This window comes from Megascapheus bottae, chromosome 8 (assembly GCF_031878675.1).
Source record: "Megascapheus bottae isolate mThoBot1 chromosome 8, mThoBot2.hap1, whole genome shotgun sequence".
Taxonomy (NCBI): Eukaryota; Metazoa; Chordata; class Mammalia; order Rodentia; family Geomyidae; genus Megascapheus; species Megascapheus bottae.
Genome location: NC_143516.1, coordinates 71,306,227 through 71,322,380, shown reverse-complemented (window position 1 = coordinate 71,322,380; position 16,154 = coordinate 71,306,227). Strand labels below are relative to the sequence as shown.

General features: G+C 45.0%; 1 protein-coding gene across 1 annotated transcript in view; it reads right to left on the bottom strand.

Annotated features, from left to right (window-relative positions):
* Positions 1-14,710, bottom strand: part of B3gat2 (beta-1,3-glucuronyltransferase 2) — a 53,421-nt gene extending 38,711 nt beyond the window's left edge. The window contains exon 1 of the mRNA XM_090338597.1: positions 14,117-14,710. Within this exon, the coding sequence (XP_090194723.1) occupies positions 14,117-14,710 (594 nt within the window). The remainder of the gene's footprint in view (positions 1-14,116) is intronic.
* Positions 14,711-16,154: the final 1,444 nt, after the last annotated feature.

Below are 16,154 nucleotides of genomic sequence, written 5' to 3'. Positions count from 1 at the left end.
GACTGTCAGGACTGGAAAAGATACAGTTGCCAGGTAGCCATCTTGGCTAGGGCCCTTCCACAAGCTCCTCTGGCCACTGACTTTGAAGAAAACATGTCCAGATGATCAGGGAAGTTGCCTTGCTTACCCACTCACACATATATCACTTAAATGGAATTCTCACAACAACCAGGTAAGTGTTAGAGAAAAGAGACGTAGTACCTGCCTCAGAGACACAATAAGAATGAAAAAGCAGCATCCCCTGAGGTCATTCAGTTGGGGACATTGGCTCTACCAAGTCCGGAGGCCATGTCTTCCGAACACTTCTTCATGTGGTATCTTTCTACCGACACATCAGCTTTCCATCTAGAAGTCCAGTCCTCAGGATTACATAGACAGCTGGCTGGGAAGAACGGATTTCTAGACTTTCAGCAGGCCCAGGGTGCTTCCTAAAAGCTGATCCAGTTGGATCGGAGCAAGTGTCATTTCCTACTCATTCTTCTCCACTTCCCTGAAAGGCCTATTTCACACACATCTTGAACTTATATTAAATGCAGTCTCTCTTGTTGCAAACTCCAGGGAACCACACAAAGGAACTTAGAAATACTGCTCTTTTCAGAGAAAGTCAATATCTCTAATGAATGAGTAATAAATCCTTCAGGGAAACAAGAGGTTTCTAATTATTTGCATTCAGCACAGCCAACGGAGCCCCAATGTTGTCAGTAGATCACTGCTGGTAGATCACCATGTGAGTTTTGACAAAATCTGGAGAGTTCAAAAGTTAAGAAAGAAAGCTGGCTGAGGGTAGCTGGTGCCTGTAATCCTAGCTACTCAGGAGACTGAGACTGGGCATTGACACTGGAAGCCAGCCCAGTAGGAAAGTTCAGGAGACTTTTATCTCTAACCAGAAAAAATGCTGAAAATGGAGGTGTGGCTCAAGTGATAGAGTGCCAGTCTTGTAAGTATAGGCTAAGGGATAGTGTCCAGACTCTGAGATCAAGCCCTAGAACTAGAAAAATAAATAAATAAATAAAATTGAGCAAAAAAGATTGTAATGTATTCTTCCTATAAGAGGTGACCTAACATAAACACTATTTCTCCTAAAAATATCACTTTTTAGCAATCTGTAATACCCAATGAAGACAAAATATAACCAACAACCAGAAAGTGTTATGTCTATATTAATGAGAAATGAATTTCTAACAAACGTAGCTTTTATGATGATAGTTAATACGTAACTGTAGCACTTAGGTTTGATAAATTCTTTACCATTACTAATTGTGATGTTAGGTCAAACCTAACCAGTTTTTAGGACAGAAGCTGACAGCCATGGGACTTACAGAATTTCAGTGATCAATATACACAAACATATTGTCATTGCAGATGGATGATAAGATGCATATATAACACCTAAAACCTTCAAATATTCTAGGGCAAAATTCTGAGGAGTAGCCCCAGAGCAATATGAAAATTCTGGATTCAGAGTTGGGAATGTAGCTCAGTGGCCTTGCATTCATGAGGCTCTGGGTTCAATTTTCAGCACCTAAAAACACAATTACAATTTTTTTCTGTAAGTATGTTTATCAAATGAATGATTATGGCCATTGCACTGTTAACAGAAGTTAGAGATTCTTCTGGTCATATTTACATTATCTTGGAAGTGAAATGCTTTATAACTATTTTAAATGATTAAAATTTAGAAGTAAATCTACAAAAAAAATCTCAAAGCATGTGTAATTTTTCAAAATCCTGCTACATGTTAACAGAACATTGAGGACCACTATGTGGAAACCCAGCTATGGGCATAATATTATGTATTCATTTGGTTTTGGCCAGGGGCTGATAGGGGAGGGGCCTAGGGCTACGAGAAACAAGTGGACAGCCACTGCATTCACAGGTGAAGGGTCACCGGAGACTTCAGGGGCAAACTCTGAAGTCTGTATCTCTCTCTTTCTGGTGGAAAGAAAGTTTAGAATCTTTCATATATGAAATTGTAAGTAATGGTTGAGAGGATAAAAAAAGAGAGGAGCAGACATATTAGAGCTTCCTAGTAAGCACGTGAAAGGCCATGGAGGGATCGGGAACAGGTTAGGGTGGGGGTAGAGGTGGGGGGGAGAAGCCTGCTGAAGGGATTTTCACCACCACCTCCCATAGGTGCTGAAGGAGGCTCCTAATCCACCCAGCATGTGTCCTCAAACATCAAACAAATGCTTGTGCTCCGAAGCTTTGAAATTCTAGTTGTCATTCCTCTCTATTAAGGTACCATCTCCTTGGTAACATAAACAATCTCTTAGGTTAATTCATACCAGAAATAATCCATCTGTCATTTAGTAAATATATTCTAGGTCATGCTAGGTGCTGAGACAACACAGTAACGAAAAACCATCCCAAGGATCTAAAGGAAGCTGAGCAGCCTAATTCCTGCAAACTTTCCTGGCTTTCATAGAGTTAGAGTCAACTTCAGACCTCACAACTCAAAGAGGAACAGTTTTCAGAACAACACCCTTCAGAGGGACAACTTTTACCTCCTTTTCCTCTAGAATTTTTTTGCAGGAGCCTTTAAGCCCTATTTAATTTTGTCTAATCAATCTGGTATCACCCAATGGTGTAATTAAGCACCAGTTATTGCAGTTCTGCTTGGGTACAGCCTAATTTGAGAAAGCCAAGGACACCTCTCTCCTCCTCTTGGCAGATTCCTGGGAATAAAATCACCACGTGAGGAATGGAGAGTTGTGAAGCATCTAATCAACTGACACAGCCGCTATGTTGATACTCGGGGCAGTCACCCACAGGTCAGAGAACATGGAGGAGGAATGTGATACTCCTAGATGCAAATCTGCAGTGACAATATGCATAGTTCAAGTTGTAAAAAGTCCTGTGACTGTTAACTTGTGTGTGTGTGTGTGTGTGTGTGTGTGTGTGTGTGTGTGTGTGTGTGCAGGTGTGTGAAATTTCTGGGACCTGAATTTAGGGGCTGGGTGCTGTCTCTGGCTTCCTTTGCTTAAGGCTAGCACTCTACCACTTGAGCCACAGATCCACTTGGCTTTTGCTTCGTGCTTTTTCTTTTTGGTGGTTAATTGGAGACAGGAGTCTCACAGACTTCCCTGCCTGTGCTGACTATATACTGTGATGCTCAGATCTCAGCCTCCTGAGGAGCTAAGGATTTAGGTGTGAGCTACTGGCATTTGGCTTCTTAACTTTTTAAAATCATAAGTAGTACTTTACCTCTTCAGCAACATCTTTACTTCCACCTTTCTTTTTTTTTTGCTGGTTAGCTAAGGATAAAGAGTCTCAGATTTGTCTGCCTGGTTTGGCTTAGAACCTGGATCCTCAGATCTCAACCCACTGACTAGGAGTACAGGTGTAAAGCACTTGTGCTGAGCTTGTCTTAAAAACTCTTTTGGGATCACATAGCCCATTACAATTAGCAATGATAATCAAAACAGCATAAATGTTACAGAATTGGGTATTAACTATTAAGTACTCTATTAACTATTAAACTATTAAGCACTAGTACTGTTTTTTATAGGAAATTAAATTAGGGAGCAATTTTAGGTTGCTGATTATATGGAATTAGCCCATGGTTCAGTGCTCAAAACAACTACACAAGATAGTTAACCCTTGCCAATGTGATGCAAATGGTAAAGCTGGCCTTGAATAAGGGGTATTTATGCCTTAGTTCCTGTCTCTGCTCTTACCAGCACCCAGATTTTCTCACATGTGTAAGAGGCCCAACATTCAACACATAGCTACCTTGATATACCTCACCTTCATGCCTATTAAGTTCTTAAAGTAGGGTGTCACATTTCTCTTTATCACGTATTATTTAATGAGGTTAAGAGAATATTTTGCATTCTAGTACTAGCTTGTACTCGAGGACTCCTGCTCTTGCTTGGCTCTTTTTCTCAAGTCTGGTCCTTTGCCATTGAAGCCACATTTCTACTTCCAGATTTCTGAAGTAGAAAATTAACAGTCTTTCAATTTGTCTGTTTTGGCTGACTTTGATCCTCAGTTCTCAGCCCCCTGAGTAGACAGGATTTACACATATGAGCCACTGGTCCCTGGGCAGCTCAATAGAATCTTAAAAACAGTAAAGAATTTGGAACTATCATTTAAATGACAATCTATGAAGAATTTTTTTCTAAAATAAATTTTCTTCTGTAATCAACTCTTCAGCCTCTAAGTTTCTTTTGTAACAAATGTGTCTTCTTCAACAAATCTTCATGCACATTTATAGCATGCTAGGCTCTGCTCTAGGCATCTAGAAAGAATTCACAAAATTCTGTATTTCTATTTCCTTGGTACAACTACATATAATACTTAATAGCCAGGTGTGGTAGCATATACCCATAATCCCAACAATTAGGGAAGCTAAGGAAGAAGCTTGAGTTCAGCGTCAGCCTGAGTAACTCATTGTGAACTTATAAAATATGTCACAGTTTTCCTAACAATATCATTCCTTTACTATCTTATACAAGTTCTTTTGTAAAAGTTAAAAGATTTGAGGCACTGGTGGCTCATGCCTGTAATCCTAGCTACTCAGGAGGCTAAGATCTGAGGCTCATCGTTCAAAGCCAGCCTGGGGATGAAATTCTGTGAGACTCTTATCTCCAATTAACCATCAGAAAACCAGAAGTGGAACTGTGGCTCAAGTGGTGGAGCAGTAGCCTTGAGCTAAAGAGCTCAAGGAAAGCACCCAGGCCCAGGGTTTAAGCCCCACAACTGACCAAAAAAATTGAAGCGGCTGCCAGTGGCTCATGTCTATAATCCTAGCTACTCAAGATCTGGCCAAGATCTGGGGATCATGGTTCAAAGCCAGCACATACAAAAAAATCCCAGAGAGACTTTTATCTGCAATATATTACTCAAAATACTGGAAGTGGCACTGTGCCTCAAAGTGGAAGAGCACTAGGCTTGAGCAAAAGCACTCAGGGACAGTGCACAGGCCCTGAGTTCAAGCCCCATGACGAATATCAAAAGAAAGACAGAAAGAAAGGAAAGTGAAAAAAGTGAAAGATTTGCTGAGTGGGCAATTTAGAAGGCCAGAGGAAAAACAGGAAGAAGAAACGTGTGTGTGTGTGTGTGTGTGTGTGTGTGTGTGTGTGTGTGTGTGTGTATGTTGGTACTGGGGCTTGAACACAGTTCTCTAGTTTTCTCACTCCAGGCTAGCACTCTACCACTTGGGCTTCAGGTCTGTTTGCTGCTTTTTGTTGATATAGAGATAAAATGTTCACAGAATTTCCTGCCGAGGCTGGCTTCAAACTGCAGTCTTCAGATCTCAGCCTTCTGAGTAGATCGGATTCCGAGTGTGAGGCATGGCCACCTGGCTTGCTGTGCATATTTTCAAATTTAGAGATTTAGAAGATACCAGTTAGGATACCAGGAAGAAGATTACCAGTAAAGAACCACTTCTGAAAACAAACGTAAGATTTTGTTTCTTTTGGTTATGAAAACTTGTCCAAAGACAAGAATCACACTTTGGTATGCAGGACATGGAGAAGGGGATGCTTAGTTTACTCACCTCCACCTGTCCCCCTCCAAGCCCCTGGCCATCAAGAATATCTTTCAGGTCTTAGAATATCCCACATATCCTCTTTTCCCAGATTACAAACACGGCCGCATCTCCCTGGACCCACGTGTCCCCACCATCCTTCACCTCTTAGCTTGAGTCACTTCCTTGACAAGCAATAAGTCTGTTTTCAGAATTGTGTCCTCCTGCAAAAGAGACGAGACACACCTGCAGTTCAAGCTGTGTGTGTGTGTGTACATAATATTTAATGTTCTTCCTGTTGATGAAGGAGACTAATTAAAATAACAAACTAGCAGGGAGCCAGTGGCTCACATCAATAATCACTAGCTACTCAGGAAGATGAGATCTGGAGGGCTGAAGCTCTAGGCTAATTAGGCATAAGAGGTTTGCTAGACTCCATCTCTAATTATAACCAGCAAAATGTAGGACTGGAGGTATGGTGAAAGTAATAGAACATCATCCAGGTAAGCAAGCTGAGCAAGCATGAGGTTCTGGGTCCAATCCCAGAAAAACAAACAAACAAAAACATAAACCAGATCATCTGAACAACAAACTACTGAGATGCTAGCTGTTTTGGGAAATGGGCCAAAGGAATGACATTTGGTAACAAATATGACTATTCCCCTCAATGCAGTATCTCCATGTATTTTAAGCATATAAGACTCAGCCAATTATTTATTCCTTTAGGTTTTAAATCAAAGGAAGTCCCAATTACAGGAGAAACTGGACAGGAAAACTAACAGGCCTCCTACCAAGAAGCAGACAGTGAAATGACTCTGGCTAAGAGGACACTGAGAAGCCATCACAAGAAACACCCTGGTATGGGGAGGGAGTCCCACAGCTCCTCTGGGTTCTCCTCACACCTGGGAAGAACGGCCAGCACCCGTACAGTACATACTCACATGAGCTTCTTGGCTTGACTCAAATCCCCAGCTACTCTGCTCTGTAATGCAGTGAAACAATTCATTCTATTCCCATACTTCACTTCACCCTGAAAAATCATTTTTCCATTCCCTCTGCCTGCCCTGACAAGAAAGGTGCCTGGAAGACAGAATTGGGATTTCTATGTACCCAAAAGAGAGGAAAATCACTTTAATAATTATTAATAATGTTAATTATTAATAATTGCCTTCTGGAAATTATTACCTATTTACAAGAACACACTTAAAAATTAGGACTATAACTGATATACTAACTTGGAAGTTCTCAGGCTTAAGAAAAAAGTTTAGTGGCCAGGAGTTTGGCCTAGTGGTAGAGTGCTTGCTAGCATGCACGAAGACCCGGGTTCAATTCCTAACTACCACATACATAGAAAAAAGCCGGAAGTGGTGCTGTGGCTCAAGTGGCAGACCACTGGCCTTGAGAAAAAAATATACAAGGACAGTTCTCAGGTCCTGAGTTCAAGCCCCAGGACTGGCAATATATATATATATATATTATATTATATATTATTATATATATTATATATTTTATATATATATATATATAATCAGATTGTCTATCAGAGAGACAGTGAAAGAAGAGAAAAAATTTTCAGAAGTAAAATGACATGACAGCCAGGTGCTGGTGGCACATGCTGTAATCCTAACTACTAAGAAGGCTGAGACCTGAGGACTGTGAGTTCAAGGCTAGCCTATGAAAAACCCAGTTAAGCGGCAAAGTGACAGAAGTAGAGCTGGACTGCAGTGTTAGAGCCCCAGCCTTGAGCGAAAAAGCCAAAGAAGAACATGAAGCCCTGAGTTCAAGCCCTAAGTACTGGAATTTATAAAACAATGACACCAAGGATTGGAAAAAGACAGATTTGGGAAGATGTTGGTCAAAGACACATAATTTATGTTAGTAGAGAAGAATTTGGAAGATCTATTGTACAATGTAGTGAACAGATTCTATAACACATTGTATATTGAGTATATTTAAAACATTCTTACCATCTCAAAAATTAGTATGTAGGGTAATCAATGATAATTATCTTGATATAGTCATTCCATAGTGTATACACCCACACTCACACACACACACACACAAAACATCTTTTGTACTCCAAAAATGAATAATTTTTGTCAAATTAACCTTATAAAAGAAAAAAAGTCAAAGAGAAAGTGAAAGAAAATTAGAAAATTGATAATAAAGCCAAGAAATACTTGAGTTCTAACATGACAGAAGGTGTCAACACTATCAGAGACTCTTGCAAGCCAAGTACTTTAATTATTCTGGCATCCTATTTATTTCTAGCTGACTATGTCCTGAGCAAGACAGTTTCAGGGACACTAGTAGCACAACTTTTAGAATCAGAGTAAGTGGATTCAAACCCTTCTCTCTGCCAGAGAGACCTTCTCAACTACTTCCAATGCTTCTGTCAAAAGTAGGAATACTGAGCTGGGCAGCGACTTACAGCTATAATCCTAGCTGCTCAGGAGGGTGAGATCTGAGGATCAGTTCAAAGCTAGCCGAAGCTGAAAAGGCCTCATGACTGCGTTTCCAATTAACTAGCAGAAAACTGAACTGGCATGGGGTATGTGGGCTCCAGTGAGCAAATAAGCTAGTAAACTATGAGGTCCTGAGTTTCAACTTTAGTACTTGCAAAAAAATAAAAATAAAAATAAAAAGATGATGCTGGTTGAATTGTTCAGTGGTAAAGATCAAGCTACTATCACATTCCCCTTCTTAAAATTCCTTCACTCACCAAAGGACTGTATTCCTGCCTTGATATCAGCATAAGTAGCCAGGCACAGTACCTGCACCTATTTCAGTTGATGGTACTCACCGAAGTAAATGTGATTTGTTGTCCTCTGTGTTTTGCTTGTATCTAGGTATTTCTTTACATCTCTTCAAATTGTATATTAAAATTACCATGTTTGAATGAAAAAATAAAAAAGATGGAAACAGAGGTGTAGCTCAAGTGGTAAAGCATCATTCTTGAGTAAAAAAAGCGATGTAAGCCAGGCACCAGTAGCTAACGCCTGTAATCCTAGCTACTTAGGAGGCTGAGCTCTGAGGATCACAGTTTAAAGCCAGCACTGGCACAAAAGTCTGTGAGAATCTTAACTCCAATTAACCACCAGAAAACTGAAAGTGGCACTGTGGCTCAAGTGGTAGAGCAATAGCAGTGAGCTGCAGAGCTCAGGGACAGTGCCCAGGCCCAGATTTCAAGTCCCATGACTGACCAAAAAAATAAAATAAATAAAATTAAAAGCAATTGCTATTTCATTATTATTCACATGAGAGAAAATTTATGAGTTTCTAATTTAGAAGCAAGTGGAGGAGAGTGAAGATGGATGCCAAGCACCCACTACAGTTTCCAAGCAGAAGTAAACAACAGCCTACATATTTAAAAGACACAAGATGTATCACATCAAACCATAATTTGAACAAGTCTTTATGCCTATTTATGGGAGTCAATTGAGAGAAGACAAATGACACAGGAGAGGGGAGGGGGGAAACATCTGAAGGAGAAGCATATTGAGAAATGTCTTTTAAGACTGAATTATTTCTGGCCATTAGAGTATCAAAATCCAAATGAAAAGTGCTATGCTCTAAGAAAAATCCTATTTTAAAAATGGGCCATATTTCAACACATACACACCCAGAGAGAGTAAAGAAAATCTATAGATCTAACATTTATAGCCCAAGAAAACTGGCTGTAGTTTTCCACACACATTTTTTATGAAACTTTCACATTTCATCAGCCGTGTGGCATACCTATGAATATGTTTTTAAAGGGTAAAAATATAAAATACAAGGAGAACATTTCATGCAGTCTTTTAGGGCTACAGCCAAGGGAACCTTCTAGGTTTAAGAGTTTCAGAGTCACTCTAAGTTAAGACACTTTATCAAGAGTTGAAAAAGGTAAAGGTAAAACTATTGTCTCCTTTCAGGAAATAAAATTGTTACTTAGGGCAAAATGTGTCAAGCACAGTCCAATGCCCTTTGGCTTATGGCTACAAGAAGCATGAAAAGGGGAACACAGAAATACTCCCTAGAGGAGTAAGACAGAATTAAACTTCATCTGTCTTATGCACACAGACAGCATCACAGTACCCTACAAAAAGTCAAATGGGGGCCTCTCTCCATCACTTCAGTTTCTAGAAATGTCTTCCAGAAGCAAAGTCTCATTAACTGACTTCTTACAGGTGTTTCTTAAATGTTTGACCTGCCTTGTTTCCAGCCTTTTCTCTTTAAGGTTGAATTGTAAAACTTTTTGATTTCTTGCAAGGAAAGTACTATTTGGTGCCAGTATTAAGGCTTGAATCCAGAGCCCTACGCTCTTAACTTTTTCCTGCCTAAGGAGGTGCTCTACCATTTGGGCCACACCTCTACAACTGCCTTTTTGCTGGTTAATTGGAGATGGGTCTCTTGGATTTGTCTGTCCATGATGGCTTCAAACCTGAATTCTCAGAACTTAGCCTAACTTCACTTGAAAATCATAACCTTTGCTCAGGCTTGAAGGTTTTCTAATGAAGAACAGAAATCTGATCAATAGTGGCATTGAAAGTATGAAGAGTTAGAAAGTCACATTTATCTGTAGTTGTGGCTTTTATTAAAGCAGCTTAAATCCCTCGCAAATAAGCTTTCCAGAGAGCTAGATCGATCTGGTGCATAGGCAGGCAGGCAGGCAGGATTATCTGGGATCCATCACCTGAAACCCCATCCATGCCTTAGGAAATTCTGTCTCACTTGCGGAGGTACTTGAAATCTAGGAACACACACACACACACACACACACACACACACACACACACACACACACAAAAAAAACCCTACCACCTGCTTTTCTGGTACACACATTCTGTCTCTGACTCAACTTGGTTTCATTTGGCTGTTCACATAGGGTTGTTCCCTAGAAACATTATTTTCCTTGCAGCATAGTTCAGTTGACAAAGAAAGCTGAAAATTAGCTGTATGGGAGGAGGGGAAGCCCTATTCCCGTTACCAGGGAGAAATAATTGAACACAGATGCCTGGTGTGTCTTTAATTTAATTTGGAGACCTTTCATCCTTTACTTTCCTTCATTTGCAGCCAATACTCAGTGAGCTAATTTGTAGCTGGCTCATTTTCCCCCTTTTATCTTATCTAACATCCATGAAAATTAGAAGTACCATGAATAAAAAATGAAGCCTGACTTGGGTCATTCTTAAGTACTGTGAACGACTTCAAAACTAAACTTAAAAACTAGCACACAAAAATAAGGGGCCGAGTCCTACAGAATCCTTGTGGGGCATCTACCCCTGCCCCCAAGGACCAACAGTCTTTACATGCAATATCACGTCCTATTTTTTCCCCAAGTAAACAGTATCTACAATATAGTTCACCATCGAATCATTAACTCCAGAATGGGCATATGGTAACCCATCCCATAAATAAAACTGATGTTTAAAAGAATTTGAGTAGACTTGAAACAGAATTGAAAAATGCACAAAGACAAGGATGCGTAAACTCCACTGGATCATGTTCAAATGGTGTTTGCCACACAAAGAAAAACAAGCCAGGCACAGTGGTTCATGCCTGTAATCCTAGCTACTTAGGAGGCTGAGAGTTGAGGAGCACAGTTCAAAGCCAGACCAGGCACTAAAGACCATGAGACTCATCTCCAATTAACCACTAGAAAAGTGGAAGTGGTGCTGTGGCTCCAGGGGTATGGTAGTAGCCTTGAGCTGAAGAGCTCAGGGCCAGCGTCTAGACCCACAGTTCAAGTCCCATGACTGACAAAAGAAAAAAATAGAAGAAAAAAAGAAAATGAAGAACTAAATGCCAAACCTGCATTTACAAAAAAGGGAACCCTGATCTGTATAAGCACATCACAGTTTGGGGAAAAGGAACTAGGGGCAAAACCTACAGGTCACAAAATGACTGGCCAACTCATATAGAACTTACATTCTAAATGGGTCATGCATATGATGCTTGTAAACAAATTAAACCAGCCTGTCAAGTATTTTATGTAGTTGGCATCTCTCCACTGTTAGCATTCCCTCCATGGCTGGTCCTCAGCCTCTCCCACTTCATTTCACTGTGCTGTTCCCAGCTACATCAGCTGAACCTCTACCCAAACTTGAACTCCACCCTGCCTTTCCCAGGTGTCCCGCTGGTTTCTCCAGTATGGATGGGCATTCTCATTCTCCATACACAGAGTGTACCCACCTCTAGCCCTGGTGTTACTGGATCCCCTTGGATAGGGGCAGGTGCCATTTTGCTTCCTCTCTGAGGGAGATGGCCATGTCAGCTCCTCTGATAAACCTCCTTCTCCTGGAAGTGACTGTGTCCTTGTGTCTTCTAGGATGGCTACTTTCATCCACAAAATGTCACACAAGTTGACTGGCAATTTTTTGCCAGTCCTGGGGCTTGAACTCAGCGCCTGGGCACTGTCCTTGGACTTTTTGATCAAGGCCAGCACTCTGCCACTTGAGCCACCGTACTAATTCTGGCCTTTTCTGAGTATGTGAGTCCAAGGAATCAAACCCAGGGCTTTGTGCATGCTATCACTAGGCTATGCCTTAGAGTCTGCGGTTTACATGAGGTTTTATTTATAGTTTCCTCTTGGTTACTATTTTTTTTCCTCTCCTCTCTTCTTTTTATCTTCTCCCCGCTCTCCTCCACAGACCCAGGGGGAAGGGTATACTACTGATTTTTCTACTGCTTCTTAATATCTTCCACCACAAGCCCCCTTTTCAGCTTGAGAAGCATCAAAAGAAGCTGCATTCACTGCCAGTATGTGCCAACTTCGGCACAGGTTGAACACTCTCTCCAACAAGCTAAAAGCTGGGATAAATGGAACTAATTCCTTTTCACAGCCCAGTCCTGTCAATGATTTGCATTATTTTACTTAAACAGAACCATGCATTCTTCACAGGTAAGGGAACTTCCAAGCTGGATCAGGCTTTTTCTAAAATAAATACTTGGTTCTGAAATGACCGAGCACTGAAATGTAAAGTTCTTTGTTTCAAAATATATGCCACTTCTTCAGGGGGAGGAATGCAGAAACCCAACGTTAAAATAAAAGCACATCCTTCAAACAATCATATGTCAACTTTACTGCTGTAGTACCATTCATTACCAGCCTATGTCTCTCAAGAAATGTGGACAGCTAGCACTATGCAATGAAAAAAGGATGAAGAACAATTACTCATTTTATTTTAGAAGTTTGTCTTCTAAAACAGAGGTGACAAATAAATTTAAGGAATGTGTGTGTGTGTGTGTGTGTCACTGGGGCTTGAATTCAAGGCCTTCCACTCTTGCTTAGCTTCTTGATGCTAAAGCATGGAACTCTACTGCTAAAGCCACACTTCTGGCTCTTTATGGTTAATTGTAGATGAGTGTCTTGATTTTGTCTGTGCTGACTTCAATCCTGAGATCTCAGCCTCCTGAGTAGTCACCAGTCCTGGAATGGATACTTGAAAAACAGACAAAACATTCATCAGGAAGGGTATAGATGAATTGTTCTGAGGTTCAGGAAGCAAAACAGAGATACGGATGAAAGGTAGGGCTGGGGGGGCAGTTAGGGTTTTCCATTACTAGGCACAGCCTAACTTACCAGTTCTAACCCATACAATATTTTCTTAGTGTCCAGTTTATTTCAGGAAGGGGGAGATGGAGTTGACAGCCAGGAGGATGTCAAGGAATTTCAGATGGAGGGACACAGAAACCAAGCTTTCTGCTTAACTTGGAATGAGGAGGGAGAGGAGGAGGGGAGCCAAGGACTCAGTTTTCTTTTTAGACTATGCACAACTCCACTGCAAAATATCAGGTTTAAGTAACACCACTGGTTCTAACACCATGTGTGCTGGGCAAGTGTATTGACTGCCATAAGCTACAAACAGGATCTCACAGAGCACCAGAAAGTAGAGAGGCCTTCCAGAAAGGTCATAAAGAGAAAATCTGCTCAGATGCGTTTCCTTCCTTCCCTCCTTTCTTTCTTTCTTTCTTTCTTTCTTTCTTTCTTTCTTTCTTTCTTTCTTTCTTTCTTTCCCTCCCTCCTCCCTCCCTCCCTCCCTCCCTCCCTCCCTCCCTCCCTCCCTCCCTCCCTCCCTCCCTCCCTCTCTCTCTCTCTCTCTCTCTCTCTCTCTCTCTCTCTCTCTCTCTCTCTCTCTCTCCTCTTTCCTTTTGCAAAAAGACACACCCACAGGGCAAAACAATTCCAATGTATTGGCCAGACAGGGTTTCCTTGGGGAGGGGAGAAGGCCACCTTCAGGGACAGAAAACTAGAGAGTAAGGAAGAGACAGACAAGGGCCCACAGACAATAGCGTCTTCGCTACCACTTCCATAGCATATATAGAAGAGGACTGTCCCTAGGCTGAGTTTTAGTCACCATCTCCACCTACGTGCTTCTTGATTCCGAAATACCAGTGTGCCACCCAGTACACTAGGCCTGTATCCTTACGCAGCTGGGCCCCATTCCTGTGAATAGATCGGCCCAGATCAGGAGCCAGGAAAACCCAAGGCAAACAAACTCCTTTCCTCCTGGACCACACCTGTCCTCTCCACGACTCCGCACAGAGCCCCGACTGTGCGCACGAGAACCCGGAGCTCCAAACGTGCGGCCTGGCCTCCGCCCCGCCGGACCCGGGGGGCCCTCCCGCCGCCGTGGTCCCCCAGTGGGGCAGACAGGGCGCTACCTCCTGGAAGAGCTCCAGACTGTAAGTGTTGTCGTCGTCGGCGAAGAAGAGCACGCCCGGCCGCGCGCGCTGGTGCTGGTGCGTCTGGCGCAGCCAGGCGAGGCCGGCGTTGCGCTGCTCCGTGGCGCGCGGCAGCCCGGGCCGCTTGTAGCGCCGCGGCGTGGGCACGTGCAGGTGCGTGCTGGGCAGCCCGGCCCGCGCCAGGAAGCGGCTCACCAGCTCGCTGCGCGCCGCCGCGTCCTCCACCAGGATCCAGTGCAGCTGCGCCACCTGGCGGAAGGTGTTGGCCAGGCGGGTGAGCTCCGCTTTCTGCACCGGGCGGCTGTAGGTGGGCGTGATGGCATAGATGGTGGGCAGCGGCGGCTCGGGCTCCGCCCGCGGCCGAGACGCGTTGCGCCTCTCGGCGTCGCGCCCCGGACTGACCCGGCGGAGGAGCGGGACTCGGGCGGCCCCGCGGCCCACGGCGTAGGGAGAGAAGTGCGGGCGCGGGGTGAGCGGGGGCGCGGGCCTGCGCGTGTCCACGTCGAGCATGATGATAACGATCAGGATCCAAGGCAGGAGGGTGAAAAAGCGGCTGAACAGCACCGACTTCATGGCGCGCGCTGCCCCCGGCTCGGATGCCCCAGCAGAAGAAGGGGACGAGCCGGGACTCCAGTGCGCAGCTCGGACGGTGGCGGCGGCGCTCGCACTCAGGGGGCTGCGGCCAGGGTGCTCTCCGTCGGGGGCCCAGAGCCCCGGGGCTCCCCACCTCGGCGTGCGGGATTCGAGCCGGGGCGGGCACGGCTGGAACCGCCAGGGGTCGTGCGGCTCCGCGGCGGGGCGGCCCCGCTCCGGGGAGTCTGCGGGAGGCGAGGTGAGACGCGGCCGCGGAGTTGGAGGCACGGCGCGCTTTCCCAAGCCGGGCTGCCCAGAGGTGGCACCCGGGAGGCCTCGCGGCTCCTGTCCGGCGACGCTGCTGGGAATGGGTCGCCAGCTGCGGACCTGGGCGACGCTTGCGGGGACTTGCTCGGAGGCGGCCCGCGGGAGCCAGGGATTTCCTCGCTCACACTCCCGCCGGGGCGTCGACACAGGAGGGAGGGAGAGCTAGCGGGCGGCGGGGGGACAGATGCGCGGTCTCCAGCTCAGTTCCCGCGCCGCAGCCGAAGCCCGAGCTCCTCCTCCGGCCCCCGTTCTTTTCTTCTCAGAATCTCTCCCGGCTCCCGCAGCAAGATCCCAGAGCAAGCAAAGAAAGAACAAGCCGGGGGAGGGGGCGCTGCAGACTCCAGCGGGCCCGGTCCTCGGGAGGGGAGACGCCGCGCAGCCCAGGCGGGGCGTGGGGGGGCGGGAGGGGGGGCGGCGGGCGGGAGCGGCCGGGCCGGCGCTGCGCGGCGGGGTCTGCGCCCGCGGCCCCTGCGCCGCCCTAAGGGGTCGGAGGGCGGGAGGAGGGACCCTGCGGGGCTGCGCGACCTCCAGGATGGGATGGCGCCCGTCCTCGGGGCTCCGGGCGCCCTCGGCTTTCTAAAATACTGCAAGCCCTTTGGAGATCAGCCATGAACATCCGTTCACGTGCGGAAAACTCGGAGATCTGGGAGCGAGGGACTGGAGGGGGGGCGAAGAGGGAGCGGGGGAAAGAGAATTGCAATAGAGTGCGAGAGGGAGTGGGAGCAGGAGAGGGAGAGGGAGGGGGGATTGCAATGTGATGTAGCCCACGAGAATGCAATCAATCCCAAAGTGCAGTTCCAGACTGCAGTTAGATTTGGAAATTCTTCGAAGTCCAACGGAGTATGGTTTAACTTGTCCCCTCCCCCCTTCTTTAGTAATCTGGAGCCACAGTCCCATTGCATTTTGTTCAAGGAAGGTCGGAAGGCACTTTTCCCCTTCATTTTCCACATTAGGAAATCAGAGTAGAAAGGAATTTCTCCCAGGTCAGTGCCCAGTGTGGTCAAGTGAAGAGCGCGGGTCTTCCTTGTGCACTGCCTGCGCCTCCACTCGGGACAGTCGCAGAGCCATCTTCCTAGACACCAACAGGGTGCCATCCAAACCAGACCTTGGCATGCGG